Source organism: Lactuca virosa, chromosome 5, assembly GCF_052849685.1.
Source record: "Lactuca virosa cultivar CGN04683 chromosome 5, Lactuca_virosa_CGN04683_v6, whole genome shotgun sequence".
In the NCBI taxonomy this organism is placed as follows: domain Eukaryota; kingdom Viridiplantae; phylum Streptophyta; class Magnoliopsida; order Asterales; family Asteraceae; genus Lactuca; species Lactuca virosa.
The window spans coordinates 214,322,588-214,344,927 of record NC_136430.1 but is presented as its reverse complement, the minus strand read 5'-3'; the positions used below and the strand labels follow the sequence as shown (position 1 = coordinate 214,344,927).

Here is a 22,340-nt window from a genome sequence, read left to right as displayed (position 1 = left end):
GTTTGAGTGCTTCTTGGCCACTGGCAGAATGATCACCGCTTGGAGGGCTTGCGGGAAGATGCCTGAGTTTTTCATTGAGAAAGAGGGTATTGCTTCTCAGACTGTTTTCTCTTGCCCCCTTCCCCCCTTTTTAATCGGCAAAGCACGTTTAAATTGGCATTTTGGTTAACCGCCATTGTTTTTTGTTTTGTTGCCAGGTGTTGAGGAGGTTGTTTCTTTAGAGAAAGCTCTTCAGGGTCTATTCGACGGTGAACTTCAGTGTCGCGACATCGATCTTGTGGAGGCCCTTCCAACTCCTGTTTCTATTCGAGGGATAGAAGCTATTGTCGGTTCTGACAGTGCTACCGGTGCCGACGAGGATCCAGATTTGCAGGACATTGTTGTCACTGGTGCTTCTCAGATGGATCCTACACCTTCGGGGTCCCCGAGGAGTCTTCGCCGTGTCATGAGGCGTTTTGCTTTCTTGGAAGCCTCTTCCGGTGGTCAAACTGAGACAGCTAGCACCGAGCCCCCTCTTCGTAAGAAATGTAATATGAGTTTCTTAGTAGGGGGTACCAAGAGTTTCAACCGTGCCCCCGATGAAAGTCGTCCGAAACTGCTGGAGGGGGCACAAATCAGGGCGACTGAACCGGCCACTCATACAGAGGAAGAAAGCACCGACAAGACCAACCTTGTTCCCACTGCTGCAGGAGCCAAGGCGAAGACTGGGTCTTCGCCTTCCCAAGGTCTCGCACAACTTCTTCTGGTAAAACCACAACCATCCCCCTTTTTGTAGGTTCTCATCCGGATGCCTACAAGCCAGCTTGGAGGCTAACTTCCGAAGACCTTGTCTCCGATCACAACACCTCTCTTGAGTGGTGTCGGCACACTTTTCCTCCTGCTACAACTGAGGCCTTAACTGTCCTATCAGATGGGCACATGGCCAACGGTTTGGGATATGCCGCCGCCCAAGTGTCATCTTACTTGGTCGCAGCTGCTGAACATATCTCCGATATGGAGACCATCCAGTCTGACTCTGATAGGAAGAGCATTGAATGCGATGAGCTGAAAGCCCAGGTGGCAAAGATAGAATCCGACAAGCGTAGCTGGGAGGCCAAGAATGTGGTGGCGTTGCTCGAGAAGGCAAGCTTAAAAGAGCAATTGGCAAAGATGGAGGAAGAGGTGAGGCGCCTGAATGATCGTATGGGAGCCCTGAGTTTGGAGAATGCTGGTCTAAGTGAGCGGACGACAGAACTGGAGGTCGATCTGGTTACTAAGAACGCTACAAAAGGGGCGTTGGAGAAGGATATTTTGTGGATCCTTCGCGACGGACCCAGTCGAGTGGTGGACAGGGTGATCGAGAGCCCTCAATTTCTTCAAGACCTGGTGGATGTCTGGGCAGCTTGTGTGGCGGCAGGAGTGGAGCAGGGAAAGAGAGCTGCGAAAGAGTGGGCGATTGCCGGGGAGTTTAATCCAGAGGTTGAGGTGGACATGGCCACTAAGACCCAAGAGATGGAAGATGTCATGGCGACTTTCACTGAAACATATTTTGTTGGCTATCTCCGCCTAGGTAGTCTGGACATGAGCAGGCTCCGCGGTCTTTGTCAAAACGCTCAGAACGATGGGTCTGGCCCTGGCCTAAGCTCTTCACCCGGTGATGGTAACAACCCTTCCCACAAGTAGCGCTGTTTATTTGGTTTGTTTTGATGCAACTCCTGTGAACAATGTTTTCTATTTATTTCTTTGTCTTTTGTCTTTGCTGCCCTCAGTGGCAGTCTGAAAGTCCGGGAGTCCGGCGCCTTTGACAATGTTCACTTTTAACTTGTGGGTATGAATGTTTCTTGTAACCGCACATGTTCAATTGTTTGGTTGCCTCATGTATGGTTTATGTTTTCCATCACATGGTATTTACGCAGGGTTTGCTTGTACCCCTGGTTTGAGTTCTTTTATTGGTGAACTCTTTATGCTTTACTAATGCTGGTCTTTGAGAAATTTGTTCTAATTTGCTGCTTAAAGACCCTATGTGTAGCCAAGATCATCATCTTGAGGCTCACCCGATTTTGTTTTTCTCATTAGTGGAAGGTTATGACTCTTTTACACTTATGTCACATGTTCTTTCGTATGTTTGCTATAATGTAATTGATGAACATGTTTTGGGAGAAAGTTTATGAGCCTTTCTTATACAAACTCCATGGCTGCCTCCTTGTAACCATTTCGCTCGTGTGACGTTGGATGATCAGTCCTTGTTGTCACACGATAAATGTACACATCCTTTTTGTTTTACTTTTCAAGCTTGAAAATAAGAAGCATATGAATTGCTTTCTCTCTTTTTTCTAGTTTTAATGTTGGAGCGTTATAAGACTAAAGATGGTAAAATAGTTTTTGTTGGTTACATTTATATGTCAAAACTAATACAAAATGCCATCTCTAGCATTGAATCTATCTTTAACGCTCGTTTTAAGAATAAAAATGGCGCATGCTCTGTGCATTCCAAGTTCTTGGAATGGAACGCCCATTCTGAGCTTCTAGGACATAAGCACCATTCTTATGGGCTTCCACCATTTTGTACGGTCCTTTCCAAGTGACACTGAGCTTCCCCAGTGGTTCAGCATGACTGGACTCATTTTTTCTTTGCACCCATTCTCCAACCTTGAAGTTGCTGACCCAGACTTGGCGGTTGTAATAGTTCTCAGTTCGTGATTTGTATACTGCTTGCCGCATCTGTGCCGCCTCACATTTTTCATCGAGCATATCTAGGTCCTGGCGTCGCCCTTCTTCGTTGGCTGCTTCCTCGAAACTCTCTATTCGCAGGGATGCGACCACTATTTCTAATAGGAGAACTGCTTCCGTCCCATAGGTTAGACTAAATGGCGTTTCTCCCATGCTTGATCTTGTTGTGGTATGATACTGTTGGGTTATGAGCATTCTAACACTCCTAAGTGTACATGCAACCCTAAATACCTTGGATCTATGTTTTCTCTATTATACATACAATTATGAACATCCAAGGTATTATCCTAATCTAGCATACAAAATAATAAATATAACAAGATAGAATACATACCTCTTTGATGTAGAATGTCTTCATGAAGCTTGAGTGCCTAGTGCCCCAAGTGTGACACCTCAAATGGTTCACACAACACCAAATACACTTGGAATAACTTGAGAGAAACTTGAACACTCCTTGAAATCGTCTAGCCCTCACACTCACACATTAGTGCACGATTTCTTGAGCCATGGGATTCTTTTATATGGTGGCTATTAGGGTTACACCATGTAACTCATAACTTTACCCATTCCTTATGCTCCATGAATTTTAACCTCCATGGAGTATCCATGGGTCACCCCATGGACTTAGTCCAGCATAAGGAATCTTGGATCACAAGCCCACATATATAAGAATGAATGATTTACACAATCAACCCATATATTTAATTAGTCTCCTTTTGATCACTTAATTAATTCCAAATTAATTCTTGATCAATACTAATTAAATAACCTTGTTAATATATTAGAACTTATAATATATTAACCAACCTTAAGTGTTATTTCTCTCATTATAGTCTATCCAAATGCATGATGCCATGCAACCCAAATGGACCATGCCGGGTCGGGTCAAGTCTTACCAATTATAGTTATGGACTTAGACATTAATCCAACAGTCTCCCACTTGGATAAGTCTAAAACTATTATTGCGTATGACTTCAGGAACCGATCAGCAATCGTAGCTCTCAAAAGCTTCTGTCGAACTCTGACCTTGTCGATGAACTCTGACCTTTGTCAATGACTTGTCCATTAGATAAGGGATCATATATTCCTCCATTCTAGATATCATATGGACTGAGACATGGATTATAATTCATTCTCTCTGTCCATTTGTTGTTTCCCGATTTCCGATTCATGATGACTGACTGATTGAACAAATCAAATCAGTCCTGGCTTGGCCAAGCACTCACATGTATCATCTTTAAATCATCGAGGGGCCCACAGATATCGCTTTTATCCTGAAGGTAAAAGGAATGGATAAACTTCGACTCATATAGCTTGTTCTACTACTTGTTGAATCATACACAAAGGCACGTTTTATAACATCGAGTTACCAATGCGTTTTCGTGCAATCAATGTATAACCAACTCATAGTAACAACTCATATCTGTAGGTTTGAAGAATATAAGATATTATTGTCTCATGATCACTCGTGATAAAATCCATGAAGTGATTCAAATGAGCGCGGGTTGAATCCAATACTCAGAACTCATGAGTGTTGTAGCACCACTTTGTCCACCAACTTGGACCTCTACAAACCAACCCATGACAGTCTTGATTCATATCTACTTCCAACATATGACCGACTGTGGATGGTTTGAATAACTTAATCATTCAGGAAGAGCGAGTTAGTTATTCTGGAAGTCAAAACATGCAAAGTGAAACACAAGAATAAATGAATCAAATATGGTATCAAACCCTATGAATATAAATAAACACTTTTATTTATCACCATACTGATTACTCATTATTCATTGTTTCGGTTTTATCAACTTTATACTTGAATTTAAAACAATAGTTGTCCCATGCTCCAAGCATGTACACTATGTTTTCTAAACACTAGTCATGCCATACACCAAGTATGCATACTATGTTTGTCTATGATCTTTACTTTGTAAAATAGATCAATTGAACATCACTCTAATGATCCTCTTTTCACAGTCCCAAATCCTTACTGCAAATGCAAGAATTCCAAATTCATGCCATTTACTGAAATCTGTTAGATTCTAAACTTATATGCATTGATCCTCTTAATGATTATGCACGAAGTCAGAAAGACTTGACAACAATCATTACAGAGCATTCCAAAGGAGATCAGCTCCTTGGAAACATCCTTCTTTCATTAAGTTTCCTAATCTTACACAGATTGAATAATTTCTAACTTTGAAACATTTCCATATTCCATTTTGACTATCACTTCTGAACAAGAGTTGCCTCCTTACAGATTATGTCAATATGGTCCTTCCAGAATTAACATTATACTTCCAACTGTCCTTGAGCAACCAATCTTTGGTAAACCTTAGATTGTCCTCGACAATTGCTTAATCATTTTAGTCATATCCAATTCTAGACCTTTTCCCTTCATAATGCCCCAGGCATTTGGAAAATTTTAGAAAGGATGAATATATCACATGTAATCGATCCTATATCCGAAGCATTTGGGACACGATTCATGATGTCTCACATAAAGACTAAACCAGTATTTTGCTATAATATTTCCATTTCAATTTGCCAAGTTCTCAAAATTCAGATTATGAAAAGGGATGCCGTAATCATAATCGAATTTTAGAACGCAAATAATGGACCCATATATAGAATTTCCTTATGTTGAGCCATTCCAACATGAAATTCATATATATATCCTTGATTAAATACGATTAAAATCTCAATCTAAGCTTTTAGAATTGAAATGAAGTATAATTTCCTCTCCCTTAATTATAGCAAAACAACTTTTTCAACCCCTGCAACCTCACGAATTGAAACTTTTGTTTTCTATAATTAACATTGCTAACTTGCAACCTTTGTCATAATTATCATGCTCCCACTAACATGATGATTATTAGCATAACACTTATGTTCCCACTAGCTTTGACATGTACTCAGAAATCAGCTGACTTTCTTACCAAAGTTCAGATTTCTGATACTAGATTGTTTTGATAAAACTTTATCAAAATCATACACCTCTCTTAGATAGCTCACATGTGTGTCTAAACAATTTTAGAACTATGAAAAGGGATGTCGTAATCATAGTCTCCATTGTTTAGACCTTTGGCACTTCTCACAAGTCCATGTTAGTGTGCCGGTAAACCACACACGCTCCACTAACGACTTTGAGAATGCAAATATCACAATTGCTATCTAGCTAAAATCTACTTAGTGAAAGTGTTTCCTCACCGTCATTTTCATGAATCGGAGAGAAACCTTATGACACTTAGATTTAATAGTGTATGTGTTCTTATCCATGTAAATTTGTCAAAACCATAATCACAAGACAAGGTTAGTGACAAATCCAAACTCATATTGATTAAACTTGTGCAATCTTAAATTCTTGCCATTTGGCAGCTCAGGTGCCTGCCATTGCTTCCAAGTAGTTGTGTAACCAATTGAGAACTCTCAGAACTCCTATGCAAAGCCAACTTGAATAGGCACAAAAATTTCAACACGATAGGTTATAAACCTCAAGTCGTGTGCTAGTGAAGGACTTTAGGTTTTATTCTTGATTAAGTCTTGAAACTTTCAAGAGCTTTAAGACTCCCACTGTCCTCTTGACATATAAGACTCCCTTGTCAAATATTCAAGAGATAGTGCAGATTCTTTATCAAGGCTAACACTTTACACAATTGGCCTAAGTTGGTCTCTGTTTTATCCAAAACATCACAACTTACCAATTTCAAATGTACAAGAGTAGATAACCTTTTACTCTTACATTTGACTAGTGTTAACAAACCCTCTTTAAGATATGTCACTCAAGTTACAATCTTGGAGTATGACTCTACGAATTGTTTTGGAACGAAGTATGACTCATCTTTTTGATTTAACCATTTCAACAATTCATGACTCCTCTTCTTAATCATAAGAATGCACTAAGATGACTTTAGAGGACCAATTGTGATATGGTATCTTAATCATTAAGATGATCATAAACATGATACTAAAGTACTCTCCCATCCTTTCAGATTTGAGAAACTTTTATCTTTCTGCCATACTTTGATTCTTCTTATTCGTTCTGTCTCACATTGAAACTTCTCCAATGCTACAGACTTATACTTAAACTTATAAGTATAACCATATTTACTGAACTTAAGTAAATCATGACGAATAGTCTTCTTGATCTTTTGTGGTGGACTTGACCAGTGCACAAGAATGTGTACTCGATCCCTTAGTCCTTTCCTTATTCACATAAGGAATTAGTCTTAATTTTCCAAGCTGAAAGTTCTCATTCTTCATACTATACAACTTGCATGATTCCAAGTTTCGGTCCAATTGAACCTTGGGTGATGAGAATCTTTCCTTATTTGGTAATATTAGACACTACCACAACCGAAAGAATCAAATCCCTTTTTCCAATATTGCTATCAATGGAATCTTATAAGCAACAACTTTTCACAATTGCCATTGTAAGGATACTTAAAATAAATAAAATCAAAACCTTTTTCTTTTATTTTAAAACTTTGCGGAAAAACTTATCCTTACAATCCATATGAAAACCTTGTTGTTATCTATTCCTAAGCAATATAAATATCATAACTCTTAAGTAATAGCCCAAAATTCTGATCACCGAACCATGCGATTGAAATCCATCTTCGCGATCAGAATCAGCATGTACTTAATAGAGTTAGACAATGGACTTTACCTGAAGTAGAGCCAAACTTATTGACTTTAACATCCTTAGGTAAATTTGGCAGCTTCGTAACCAATGCCCCTTCCTTTGGCAATAGTTACCTATGGACCCTTGATAATGGGACTATCTCAGACTTCGCCTCTCTCTTTACCATTGGGTCAACCGAGTTGACTATGGCCGATCCCTTTCCATTGGGAAGAGAGAGCTTTACTGGATATCCAATGTCATCATTGTCAATGTCCATAGCGTTTTAGGAAGTTGATCTTAGCAAATAGATAAGATCATTAAGGGTCTTGTCTTAGTTTGTTTCATAGGATTCCCAAAAGAACTCACTATGTGACTTAGAAAGTAGTTGAACCACCAATTTTCTCAAGACTTTGACACCCAACTCTCCCGGCTTGTCAATATGTGACTACATCTCCAAGATGTGATCACACCTAGACCTTGCCTTGCCAATAGGGCTTGAGTGACCTTAAACTTTTTAGAAACTTGTGGGTTAGGGAGAATAATTGGAGGAGGTGAAAGAAGTATGATATCCATGGGACATCATCTTCATTTAGGAAAGCTTGTTTCAAGAGATTTGGGAAGATCATAAATGTCTAGACCAGACATCTTTTTGGGATATATTCAAGATAGTTGATTTGAAGTCCTTAATATGACACCCAATATGAAATATTAAGGCTAGGACCCAACAAGCTATGTTTTTAATAGGAGAACTGCTTCCGTCCCATAGGTTAGACTAAATGGCGTTTCTCCCATGCTTGATCTTGTTGTGGTATGATACTGTTGGGTTATGAGCATTCTAACACTCCTAAGTGTACATGCAACCCTAAATACCTTGGATCTATGTTTTTCTATTATACATACAATTATGAACATCCAAGGTATTATCCTAATCTAGCATACAAAATAATAAATATAACAAGATAGAATACATACCTCTTTGATGTAGAATGTCTTCATGAAGCTTGAGTGCCTAGTGCCCCAAGTGTGACACCTCAAATGGTTCACACAACACCAAATACACCAAATCGTCTAGCCCTCACACTCACACATTAGTGCACGATTTCTTGAGCCATGGGATTCTTTTATATGGTGGCTATTAGGGTTACACCATGTAACTCATAACTTTACCCATTCCTTATGCTCCATGAATTTTAACCTCCATGGAGTATCCATGGGTCACCCCATGGACTTAGTCCAACATAAGGAATCTTGGATCACAAGCCCACATATATAAGAATGAATGATTTACACAATCAACCCATATATTTAATTAGTCTCCTTTTGATCACTTAATTAATTCCAAATTAATTCTTGATCAATACTAATTAAATAACCTTATTAATATATTAGAACTTATAATATATTAACCAACCTTAAGTGTTATTTCTCTCATTATAGTCTATCCAAATGCATGATGCCATGCAACCCAAATGGACCATGCCGGGTCGGGTCAAGTCTTACCAATTATAGTTATGGACTTAGACATTAATCCAACAGATACGTCTACAGTACTATCGGGAGCTCCTCCAACCAGACGGACTTTGATCTGAGTAACCTTTTCTTCAAACCATTGACTATGTTTTTGTTCGATATCTCAGTTTGTCCATTGGCCTAAGGATGTGCCACCGACGTGAATCGGCGGTAGATTCTCTTGTCGTCGCACCAATCTTTGAAGGGACTTCCTTCAAATTGTCTGCCGTTATCACTTACGAGGATTCTGGGGGTGCCAAAGCGGGCCAAGATATTCTTGGTCATGAACTTTATCATTTGCTTGCCAGTGACGGTGGCCAGCAATTCTGCTTCTATCCATTTAGTGAAATAATCCACGGCTACTAACAAAAATTTCACACCCCCTGGCGCTGGTGGGGAAGGTCCCACTATGTTAATCCCCCATTGGTGAAAAGGCCAGGGGTTGGTGATGCTGGTCAACGACATGGCCGGTTGATTTTGGAAAGGAGTGAATGCCTGGCATTCTTTTCATTTCTTGGTTAGGGATGCGGCTTCGTTGTAAACGTCTGGCCAATATACTCCTAGGCGGAGTATTTTTCCTATGAGTGCTCGAGCGCTTTCATGTGTCACCGCGTCTCCGGAATGAATTTCTTCTAGGAACGTATGCCCCTTTATTTTAGAGATGCACTTTAGCCATGGGCTTAAATACCCTCGTCGGTACAGTTGGTTGTCTCTGATTGCAAAATGCAACGCCCTGATCTTGACTTTTCTCGCCTACTTTGAGTCATCCGGGAGCTTGCCATGGTGTAAGTAATCGATGTATGGTTTAGTCCATTCTGGTGTAGTCGATACTGTATTAACCTGTTGGTTATGGATACTTCTCTCCGGGAGAACTTCAACTAGCACTTTCTTGGTTAAGTGATCATAAGAAGTTGAGGCTAGCTTGTTGAGAGCATCCTCCCTTATATTCTTTCCCCGAGAGATTTGTTTTATTGAGAAACATTTGAAAGTTCTGGTCAGGTTGCGGACTGCGTCTAGGTATTTCTGCATCCTTGAATCCTTTGCCTCACAGGTCCCATTTATTTGGTTTGCGATAAGTAATGAATCACTGAGGGCTGCTAGTTGCTTTGCGCCGACCTCTTTGGCCAGCCTCAGACCCGCCAGGAGTGCTTCGTACTCTGCCTCATTGTTAGATACTTGGAAGTCGAATCGCAACGCATAAGTGATCTCTTCACCGTTGGGGCTTTGGAGGATCATGCATGCGCCTGAGCCTTCCTTACTTGTTGTGCCATCGGTGTATAACTTCCAGAGTTCTATGCCTGCTTCAGGCTCGAGTGGGTCGACGGAGATTGTCGTCAGCACTCCCTTAATGGTATCTGGGATTTCGACTAGGAAGTCTGCGAGGGCATGGGCCTTGATGCTAGTCCGGGGGTGGTAATGGATATAATGTTCGCCTAATTCTATGGCCCACTTGGCTGGACTTTTCCGGCCTTAGCAGCACTTGCTTTATCAGGTAACTAGTCAGAACATCCACCTTGTGGGCTTGAAAATACCTCTGTAGCCTTCTGACAGCGTATACCAGGGCGAGGACCAGCTTTTCTAAGTTCGAGTAATTAACCTCTAGTCCTTGTAGGGCCCTACTAACAAAATGGATGGGGACCTGCTTTCCTTCCATCTCCACCGCTAACACAGAGGAGATAGCTTCTTCGGAAGCTGCTAAATACATCTGTAGTGTTTCCCCTGGTAGCGGAAAAGTGAGAGTCGGTAGTTGGTGTAAGGCATCTTTCATTTGTTGCAATGCCGCATCTGCTTTTTCTGTCCACTTGAACTGCTTTTTGTCTAGCCACCCTTTAAGTGTTTGGTACAGAGGAGCGCTTTCTCTACAGATTTGGTGATGAATCTTCCCAATCCCGTCAACCTACCATTGATCTCCTGTACACCCTTGAGGTTGTGAGGAGTCTTCGACTTGAGGAACTCCTTGATTTTGGTGGGATTAGGCAGAATCCCTTCCTTGGATATTTGATACCCAAGGAATTGCCCTTCCTCTACCCCGAAAGTACAGTTAGATGGGTTTAACTTCATATTCGCTTTAGCTAGCGTTTGGAAAGTTTCTTCCACATCGTGAAGCAATGTTTCTTCATTGCGGCTCTTAACTACCATGTCATCGACATAGAATTCTATATTCCTACAAATTTTATCGGCGAATACTATGTCCATGAGCCTTTGATAAGTAGCACCCGCATTTTTGAGCCCAAACGACATTTTCTGGTAACAAAAAGTGCAATTTTCAGTGTGGAAGGCAGATTATTCCTTGTCCTCCCATTTCATTTGTACCTGATGGTATCCCTTGTACGCATCAAGGAAACATTTGAGCTAAAAACCTTCGAGCGATTGGACTTTCTGATCAATCTCCGGGAGAGGATAACAATCCCGTGGACAGGCGCTGTTAAGGTCTGAGTAATCAATGCACATTCGCCATGACCCATTGGCTTTCTTTACTATGACAGGATTTTCTATCAATGTTGGGAACATTACTTCCCTGAGTATGCCGACGTTCACCAGATCAGTCACTTCTGCGTTTATGGCCCTGTTCCGTTCTGCTACATGGCCCCTCTTTTTTTGTTTAACAGGATTGCTTCCAGGCATGATATTAAGGCTGTGTTATATAACATGTCGGTCAATGCCTGTCATATCTATTGGTTTCCAGGCGAAAACGGTGGAGTATTGCTTCAGGAGTGCTACCAGCCGCGCCCTGGTCTCGTCTGATAAGTGAGCGTCGATTAGCACGAGTTGTTCTGGATATTCCATGTTTATCTAGTGTTTCCCGGTGGAACATCCCTCCTTGGACTTCTTTGGTGCTCGCACAAGCTCTGGAGTGTCTATGATCTGGGGGCAATGATGTTCCCTGGTGTTTGTGGCGAGGATCGTCGCTAATCCCTGTCGTGTGCTAAATTTAACGATGCCATGGATCGTCGATGGTACGAGGTGTAGTAAGAAGATTTTCGACCGTCCGAGCAGAATATTATGTTCGGCTGGATACCGGATCATAGAGAATTCGATTGCTCGTGTGATTCGGTCCCTCTCGCCGTGATTGACGCACGTTAAGGGCAGCCTAATAGTGCCCAATGGCCACAAACTATTTCCGGCGAATCCTAGCAATGGCCCACCGGTTAGGGGTCGTAGCCCCTCCTTCCACGCATCTGGTACTTGCCTAAAACAATGCTCATAGAGTATATCAGAGCAACTACCATTGTCAATGTATATCCGATGGATTTTTCGTGCTACGAATGAATCCAGATATGAGGAGTGGGTCATCCCAGTTCGATGGTCTGGGATCGCTGCTCGAGAAACTAATATTGAGTAGGTTTCTCGAGAGTACCTCTATCTCGTCCTCCGTGTGGTGAGGTGTGTTCCTCTTACGAGAGTTAGAGATAGTGAGTACCTCTGTGCCGTCATACGGAGGCCCCTACAATAGATCGGGAGTTGATATCACCGTCTGAGGCAGTGAACCATCCAACGACCATTTCCAGAAACTGCTCTGGAGTACTAGCTTTGTAATCAGCAGGATCTGTTCCATAAGCGCCTGGGTTCGGGCCTGTGTTCTATACTCGCAGTGATGGTTGTTGGTTACCGTCACCGGTTGCCACACCCGCAAACCGAAACGGCAGAAACGTTCGGAGGTGGAGGACGTCAAGTGTAGTATCACAACAAATGCATCATGGTAATCAAAGTAAACACAACCATTACATTGAATATATAAAAGGTATTTACATCTGTTTGATTCATATTTCTATACAACAAAAGTAGAAAAAATATAAAGACGTGACTCTCTATGCGCCCCGTTTTCTCAAAGCTACGGGAGTACCTGTCTACTGATTTCCTGAGAATAGAAGTTATTTTGAAAGAGTAGATCAGCATTTAAGCTGGTGAGTTCAAAAGCGTTTTGATTTAGAAAACAGGTTCTGTGTTCTTTGACAAGTGTGTTATGTTTCTATAGAAATACCTTATATTTTCTGATATAATGAATGTTAAGACAAGTATGTTAATACCAGTTCCTTTTATAATCTCTTATCTCATACTAGCTACGTGTAAACCAATATCGAACAAACGGTTAATTGTATGGATCTGCCCTAAGCCCACAACCAAACAAGGAACAGGAAATGGGGCGGAAACCACACATTCCACAGTCTATCGGATATTCTTCATATGTAACCCGGATGTATAAACTAAGGGATTATAGAATTAACAATGAATATTCGATGGTTGAATGATAATTCGATTGTTTGTAAAGTACTGATATTTGTCTGGGAAAATCCTATATTTTCCCCCTAAGTGTGAGTTGTTCCTTTAATTGTTCCAAAACTGAAAAGTACAAGTATTTTCCATACTTATGTTATTAAAGCATTGATCATGAAAAGTATATTACTACGTAAATATATGGTTGTTTTCTACTTGCGAGTTTTATGACCATACTAACTGATACGACGTGAATCGGACGCCAATATCCTTTATGACTTTGTCACCCGTAGACCTGCCGGTCCTACTGTAGCTAACAGCAAGGTGCGGGATTATCAGTCTCGTATAGATCTATACACAAACTCACGCTCTCCCTCAAAGAGACTCTGGTTCATAAGGCTACTCTTCCACTAGTACATATGTAAGTACCCAAAGACGTGTCTCTCAAACTAGATTAACGACTTTACAAGTAATAATAATAATACGAAAACCCTTTTTATAATTAACATATAAGTTTATAAACAGATACTTTCGTTCCCTAAACTATATACTTATTATAGTTTATAGATTTGTATGATGTACGGTTCTTGAACTTGTAAAACGATGTATTGAATCCCAAATTATACCAATTATAGTTTGCATGTGTGTTAAAATACTCGGTTTGTGTATTGTTCGGAAAACTATGCAATTATAATTGTGAGTTGAAAACTTCCCTTATGCTCAGCATATTACAAAACGGATAAGATATCTAAGCATTTTTATAAAATGTGGTGATCTTTTGGTTGTATCAATTATATAAGTTTAAGTCTTGTTGAAATTATGTGCATAAAGTTCAAAAAAACCGTTTGTGTTTGACTTGTATTCTCCCCCTAAAATGTGAAAATAATAAAAGTGTAGGGGTATGAACTCACAGTTGGTTGCGTGAATGTGTCGGACAACGAGACTGGAAACGAAGACCCTCGATTTGCTATACGCGACACTTAACAGGATCCTAATAGTAATTAAATGCATATACACATATTATTAGCGAAACCATTAATTATAGTGTTGGAAAAACACTTGCTTTTGGTTTAGGAATGTTACCGGGACTCGATTGAATCGGAAAAAGCGGGTTTTCCGCCAAGTTCACGGCTTGGGAAGGTTTGCGGCCGTGAAGGGTTTCCAGCCGTGAACTATTCTCGGCCGTGAACGGTTCTCGATCGGGAACAGTTTACTGCCTTTGAAGAGTTTACGGTCTTTGAAGGTTTGAAGGGTTCACGACATGTTCTTGGTGAAATATGAAGATTTGAAGGGTTCACGGCCGTGAACTCAAGACCAGCAATGCTTGATTTGATGAAAAACGGATGTTTTGAAAAACGGATGTTTTGATGAAAAACGGATGTTTTGATGAAAAACGGATGTTTTAAATGAGGGTAGCACACACATATATATATAGGGGGTGTATGGTCGGTGGTGGGGTCCACTAACCGTGAACAGGTTTACGGTCGTGATCTGGTTCACGGCCGTGAACACCAGTCAGGCTGATTTTTGTTGATTTTCGAAGTAACTCGTGTTTTCGCGCGATTTTGGTTCTGACTCTTAAAAGAAAATTCAATTATATAACTTAAATGATTTTCCAAACCATAGGAATTTGACGAAACTAAATAAAATTAAAATTTATTTAACTGAATCGGGCTAACGTTAACGGAAAAAGGTTCGGGTTGTCACATCATCCCCCCGATAGAGGGAATTTCGTCCTGAAATTCAAACGTAGAATACAATCATGAACTCAGAAAAAGATGCAGGTACTTCTGTTTCATCTGATCTCCGCGCTCCCAAGTGAATTCAGGTCCCCGCTTGGCATTCCAGCGGACCTTCACTATCGGTATGCGACTTTGTTTTGTTAGTTTGACTTCCCGATCCATGATTTCACCTGGATCTTCCAAGAAATTAGGGTTCTCGTTGATCTCGATCTCATCAAGAGGGAGCACAAGGGTTTCGTCGGATAAACACTTTTTAAGGTTCGACACGTGGAAGACAGGATGAATGTTGCTAAGCTCTTGGGGTAAACGAAGTTTGTAAGCTACGGGACCAATCCTAGCGAGGATCTCGAATGGTCCTATGTATCTCGGATTCAACTTCCCACACTTTCCAAAGCATATCATGCCTTTCCAGGGTGAGACCTTCAATAAACCTGGAACTCCAAAGGTTTTCGTCTCTTATCGGCGTAGCTCTTTTGTCTATCTCTTGAAGCTTTTATTCGTTCTCGAATTTGTACGATCTTTTCTGTGGTTTCACGGATGATTTCTGGGCCAGTGAGAGAGATATCAGGGACTTGAAGTCTAGTTAGCTGCGTGTCACCCACCTCAGCCCAACACAGAGGGGATCTGCACTTACGGCCATAGAGAGCTTCAAACGACGCAACCTTGATACTAGTATGATAGTTGTTGTTGTAGGAGAACTCGACCAATGGCAAATGGGTGTCCCACGACTTTCCAAAGTCTATAACACATGCTCTCAACATGTCTTCCAATGTCTGAATGGCCCTCTCACTCTGCCCATCGGTTTATGGATGCTAAGTTGTGCTCATATCCAGCTTAGTTCCAAGAGCCTTCTACAGTGACTGCCATAATCTCGAGGTGAATCTGCTATCCCGATCGGAGATAATGGACACATGCACACCATGCAGACGGACTACATCTTGAATGTAGATTCGTGTTAGTCTCTATGCTTGAACTTGACCTGTTGGACGAGTGGTGGTTCTAGAAGATCTGCTGGATATATGTCGGCAAGGTTTTGGAATTCATAGTACTCCTCTCATGAGTACTTTGGGGTTTAGAATACAAAAGACAATTCTGAGGTCTGGGTTGGGTTGTCGTTATGAGTGACGAGGGTTTCGTTCATCAGTCGGTTAAGGCGGTGGGTTTTCGTAACACATGAACTTGGTATGGTGAGGACCATGCCAAATCACGTTAAATGATGACGCATGACTCTCTATAGAAACAAGTGTTGAGTCGATTTGAAAGAGACGTCTATTATAATGATGGTGTATCCCGAGTGTGCTCGACAGTGCATTCTGTATAGGCTTTCTAGTGCTTTCTCGATAATACCACTGCCACAAATCGTACCGCAATAAGCGAATACTAGCAGTGAAAGCGCTTTGATAACTAGTGACGATACTTTATTTTATGATCCTTCTCGGTACCTCTATGATCACTTGGCATATACAAGTTATGTATAATTAAGATGAATAAGACGGTCGACTGAGTGACTCTGCCCTAAATCCACAACCAGAGAAGGAACAGGAATTAAGTCGGAATCACTCACTCTAATTCTGCAAAATCTTAGCTATGCTTAACCCTGATGTACGTACTAAGCCATCATAGCTCACCTGCGCTGATCTTTAGTTCTCTTATGAATATCGTGACTTGTTCGGACGAGTGAGTTATTTATAATTACTTTTTAATTTCCCCGAATTTTAATACTAATATAAATTAAATCTTTAAAGTAATTTTATTTAGAAGACGTACCAAAATCTCAAAGGGGGGGGGGGTTCCTCGTTGCTCTTTTATGTTATGTCGTTAAATTCCTCCTTCTCCTCCATCATTTCTCTCTGTCGGACAGTCTCTCTTGAAATGCCCCATTTCACCACATGCATGGCATACTTGAATTATACATGCATGGCATACTTGAATTATACTAGCATTGGTAGTTGAAGTGATGTGTTGAGTCGGAGTCCTACAGAAGTGAGCTTCTTCGCCATTTCTAGTCTTTGGACAATCTCTTTTGAAATGTCCAGATTCGCCGCACATATAACAGACCTGACTTAAGCGAACGAGGAGGACTTGGGTGGTTGGTTGTGCCGCTATTCTGCAGAAACGAGTGGTGTTTCCTTGTCTGTTTCACTTCTTACAATGCATTTTGCGGCATTTTCCTAAGTGATGGAAATTTCATTTCTTGCAATCCGGTTGGTTTCCAGCATACTGTCGTACTGGCATTGGTACTGGAGTGGCAGATGTTGTGGCTGTAGGGGTTGCCACTGGTTGTTGTCTCTTGGCAAGTCTTTGAGATAACTTGCGCTCCTTTTTGCTCCAAAACTTTCTTTTCTCGTTCTTAGGTTTATGAGCAGGATTATCATTATGGCTAGGCCCTTGTCGGTTTCCTTATGTGATACTACGGTTTGAATTGTCGAAACTGTTTCCATTCTCATTTGGGTTGTTAGCATTGAATTGCGCCAACACAGCTGTCCCGGCGGCTGTGACCGCGGCCAGAAATGTAGCGGAGTCTATCTGCAGAATTGGTGTCTCGCCAGTTGGTTGGTTACCTCCTTGTGAGGACATGGTTCTGTGGCATGACGAGAAACGATCTTGTGAGTAAAGATGGTTATTGGTAGTTGTATTTCACCAATTTATATATACTTATAAATTCCACACCTTGATGGACTATCCTGAATGTTTCTGACAACATTCGTGAAGTGTATTCTACGGAAGTGGTTACTGCACGAGTGTTATTTAATCTAAGTTATACCGGTTTCCGAAAGTATCATGATCTGACTTTTATAGTGTTCTGATAACCATCCATAAAGGAAGTGTATATGAAATAGACTTTTGAATTTGAAGTGACTATTCTTGAATGAATTTTTGTGACCTCGTTTACTGATACTAGTTGCAAGAAAAGAGGCGATAAGCCTAACACATAGTGTGAGCAGTGTAATCACTAACTCACTAAGTTATATTATTTTATTAGGTATTAGTGTGACATATAAGGTGTTCGGTTTCTTCGCATGATTTGAGAGTGATTTCCTTTGTTCTCTATCCTTCCTACGTTCGCTCTAGTTCATTCTTGTGAAGATCTATTGTCTCTGGACACCCCTATGGTGTCCCGGTTCTCCGTAGGTGTATTGAGTTTTCGTTTCTCCTTGGTTCGGGTTTTGTCACTGATCTCAATCTCTTCATGATGGAGAGTTTGACTCTGAATGTCTAAGCGGACCCCGCACGCCTTCTCTTTGGAGGGTAAAGTTCATCTATGATCACTGCGGTGCTTTTCTCTTCGGCTGATCCCTTCTCGGAATCCTTCTCATGAACCTTTTCTTGTTCCTGCTTGACTCCTTTGCCGACTGCTAACAATGAGTGGTTTCCTTTATCTATGTGGGTTGTGCGAGAACGAGAGTGTCGAAGGAATCTATGAGATTAATATAACATTTTTATCTTACAAGGTGATCCTTGTTGGGTCCTTCTATGATCCTGCAGTGTATACAAGTGGTATATAATTTAGGATTAAATAGACCTTCGAATAAATGAACCTACTCTAAAACCACAACCAAACAAGAAGCAGTAAGTAGAGCATAGATCACCAATTCTAAGTCTATAAAATTCCCATTATATAAAACCCTGGGAGTATACACTCCACAATTATAGACCTGCAAGTATGGGTCTTTTAAATTTTCATATAAGTTACTTATAGAGTCTAAAATACTTCTACAGTACTTTTAATTGTATGCTCGATACTTGTTGTTATCTTATAGTAACTAAAACACTCCTATAGTATTTTTAACTATGCTTCATTAGTATAGGATTTGGTGAGTTTTAGACTTGTCGCAACACCACAGTCACTCCCAAACACATGTTGGTCATATCTTGGAAAAATATAGTTGATCAGGTTATATTTGTTGGATTAATGTCTAAGTCCATAACTATATTTGGTATGTACTTGACCCGACCCGGCATGGTCCATTTGGGTTGCACTTCACCGGCACAATTTATATGGATAGTCTTTTGAGAATAGTATATTTATTATTTATATTAATATATTATAAGTTCTAATATATTAATATGGAATCATATTATTTAATTAGTATTGATCAAGAATTAATTTAGAATTAATTAAGTGATCAAAAAGAACTAATTAAATATGGACTCTTATATATATGGAATGGGCCAAGTTCATTTAGGTTGGGCTAAGCTTTCATGGATGGTCCATGGAGCTTTTAACCCATGGATCCTATGTAAATGAAAGGTCATGGGTATTAGGGTTTACATGGATGTAACCCTAATCCTCCATAATATATAAAGGGGTCCTTGGCTCACAAAATTGACACAAGTGTGTGAAAATAAGAGTGGGCCGATTTTAGTGTGCATACATATTCTCTCAAGTTCTTCCAATGTGTTTTGGTGATTTGTGATTCCATTTGAGGCTTCCACACTATTGGGGCTAAGCTCTTAAAGCTTGAAGACATCAAGCTACATCAAAAGGTATGTCATCTAACTAGAACTTTGTAGTATAGGTGCTTCATAATATGCTAGTTAGAATGAAACCTTGGAATAGTTAATATTTGCATGTATAATAGAGAAAACAGAGGTCCAAGGTTTATAGGATTGCATGTACACCATAAGAGTGTTAGAATGCTCAAAACCCAACAGTGGTATCAGAGCCATGGGTTGTTTTCTGTTATATTGATGCAAATGTTTTATTCTCAAGTTGAAAAAAAAAGAAAAAAAACATGACGTTTGTCAAATTTTAAGATAATTACTTGTTTTGTGAAAAACGAATTATTTGTAAAATTTGAATAATTTGTTATATGAGTTGAATTAGGTCAAATTTAGTAAAAGATAAAATGATATGATTATTTTATTAGTTTTAAAAGTTTGATCTAAATGTTTTAAGGAGTTACATATTTTGTCATAAAATTTTGGAGCTCAAAAGTTTTTTTTTTTAAAGTTGTGATCTTAAGGGTTTTTGAAACTTCCATAAGTTATGGATATGAACGTTTTTTTTTTAAAAAAAATTTGATTCAAAATTTTTATAGAGTTATAAAATTTGGTGTTAATGTTTTAAAGAATTCCATAACTTGTTCTTAAGTTATGGAACATGGAAAGTTTCATCATAAAACACCATTAATTCCATAAGTTATGGAATCCAAAGGTTTTCAAGAGTTACAAAACTTGCCCTCAAGTTTTGGAATTTGAGAAAAGTTTTTTATGAAAAAAAGAATTGAATTCTAAAACTCTTGGGTTCATAACTTAAACAATTAATTAAATGGTTTTAATTTTGAGTTTAATAATTGGAATTATGATGTTTTGTTGAATAGTTCAAATTAACTCTTATGGACTTTATTAATAGTTAATTAAAGCGTTTAATTAAAAGAGTATTATTAATCCATAAATATATGGTTTGAGTTTAATTAAATTAAAAGTCTAGTTTAATTAATAGATTAAACCACCAAATATTTTAAATATCTAAAATACACCCTTATACTATTATAATATTAAAAGTTTAATATATTATATGTATAAGAGCAAGTCGTATTACCATTACTAGGCCTCATTCACGAAGCCGGTCTATAAGGGGGGTATAAGGTTACTGCCTATAAAATGGCAGTTTAATGGGTGTCCACTCTCACTCACCGCTTCCTTGACCGGTGGAGGGTCGTTAGCCGAACAGGTAGGACAAGGACTATAATTATCCCTTCATTATAAGTATAATGATAAATACTAAGTAACTAAACACTTATAAATTCCCAATCTTAGTTACTTAGGAAAATGTGAATAAGGTGCTAATCCATGAAATTACACTTTGCACTTTGTTTAAGCTGTTAGTGAAGCGTGTGTGGTTAACCGGCACACTAACCTAGACTTAACAAGGTAGGCAAAGGGTAACTTAATGTTTATCATAGTATAGTTGGAGCGTGTGTGGTTAACCGGCACATCGATTGAGGGGTAAATATTAAGGGTACCAAGTATATTTGCATGGTTACTTCACACCTTGTTTTGTGATCCTCGGCATCCCAGTCACAAAACCTGAAGGGCACACTCGAGATTGAAACATGTCATTGAAAAGTTCAATGAATCTCAAAAGAATCTAGGAGTTTCAAAACCAATTAAAACCTAATAATACATTTTGTTTATCTAGGTGGAAATTGGTGAATCGTCATTCACCTACCTTCAAATATTTTATAGCTTGGATTACGACATCCCTCTTCCAAGTTATAAAATATTTTGTTGGGTCCTAGCCTTAATATATCATATTGGGTGTTATATTAAGGACTTAAATCAACTTGACGTGAATTTCTCCCATTGTTGATGTCTGGTTTAGACAACAATGATCTTCCCAAACCAAGCTTTCCTAATGAATATGACTTCCCGAGTTTGGCTCATGGAAGTCATACTTCTCTTCCTCCACCTCCTCCAATTATTCTCCTTAACCCACAAGTTCAAGGTCACTCAAGCCCTAATGGCAAGCAAGGTCTATGTGTGATCACATCTTAGAGATGAAGTCACATATTGACAAGCCGGGAGAGTTGGGTGTCAAAGTCTTGAGAAAGTTGGATGTTCAATCACTTTCTAAGTCACATAGTGAGTTCCTTTGGGACTACTATGAAACAGACTATGACATGAACCTTAATGATCATATCTATTTGCTTGGTGCTGCTGAATCAGCAATGATTTGGAACGATAGTAAAGCAAATTTGATTAGAAGATCAACTTCCCAAAAACTTTATGGACAATGACAATGGTGACACTGGAAATCCAGAAAAAGCATTCTCTTCCCAATGGAAAGGGATTGGCCATAGTCAACCCGGTTGACCAAATGGTAAAGAGAAAGGCTAAGTTTGAGATAGTCCTATTACTAAAGGGTCCATATGTTTATTTTGCCAAAGGAAGGGGCATTGATTGCAAAGCTGCCAAATTTACCTAAGGATGTTAAAGTCAATAAGTTTGACTCTACATCAGGTAGAGCCCATTATCTAACTCTGTTAAGTTCTATTCTGAGATCCTCATTACATGATGTGACTGGGTCACATGTTGATGTTTTAAGAATCAAAGAATAGAGAGAAATCTTAAAGGAAGTATATGCTGATTCTGATCGCGAAGGTGGATTTCGATCGCATCAGAATTTTGAGCAGTTGCTTAAGAAGTTATGATATATTGCTAAGGAATAGATAACAACAATTTTCCATGAGGATTGTAAGGATAAGTTTTTCCGCAAAGTTTTAAAATAAAAGAAAATTGTTTAATTTTATTTATTTGAAGTATCCTTACAATGGCATTTGTGGAAAATTGTTGCTTATATGATTCCACTGACAGCAATATTGGAAAATGGATTTGATTCTTTCATTTGTGGTAGTGTGTAAATTTACCAAATCAGGAAAGTTCCTCATCACCCAAGTTTCAATTGGACCGAAACTTGGAATCATGCAAGTTGAATAGTATGATGAATGAGAACTTTCAAGCATTGGAAAATCAAGACTAATTACTTGTTCACATGGATGTGTGAGTCAAGTGAAGGGCTAAAGGGATCGAGTACA

General features: G+C 39.5%; 1 protein-coding gene across 1 annotated transcript; it reads right to left on the bottom strand.

Annotated features, from left to right (window-relative positions):
• Nucleotides 1–2,436: 2,436 nt before the first annotated feature.
• Nucleotides 2,437–2,862, bottom strand: LOC145112342 (uncharacterized). The gene has a single exon (XM_079048515.1). It carries the CDS (start codon nt 2,860–2,862, stop codon nt 2,437–2,439), a length of 426 nt encoding a protein of 141 aa, XP_078904641.1.
• Between the last annotated feature and the right edge of the window lie 19,478 nt (nt 2,863–22,340).

What these genes read in the sequence shown, in the direction of transcription:
- LOC145112342 (XM_079048515.1), bottom strand. Translation starts at nt 2,862, where the DNA reads ATGGGAGAAACGCCATTTAGTCTAACCTATGGGACGGAAGCAGTTCTC.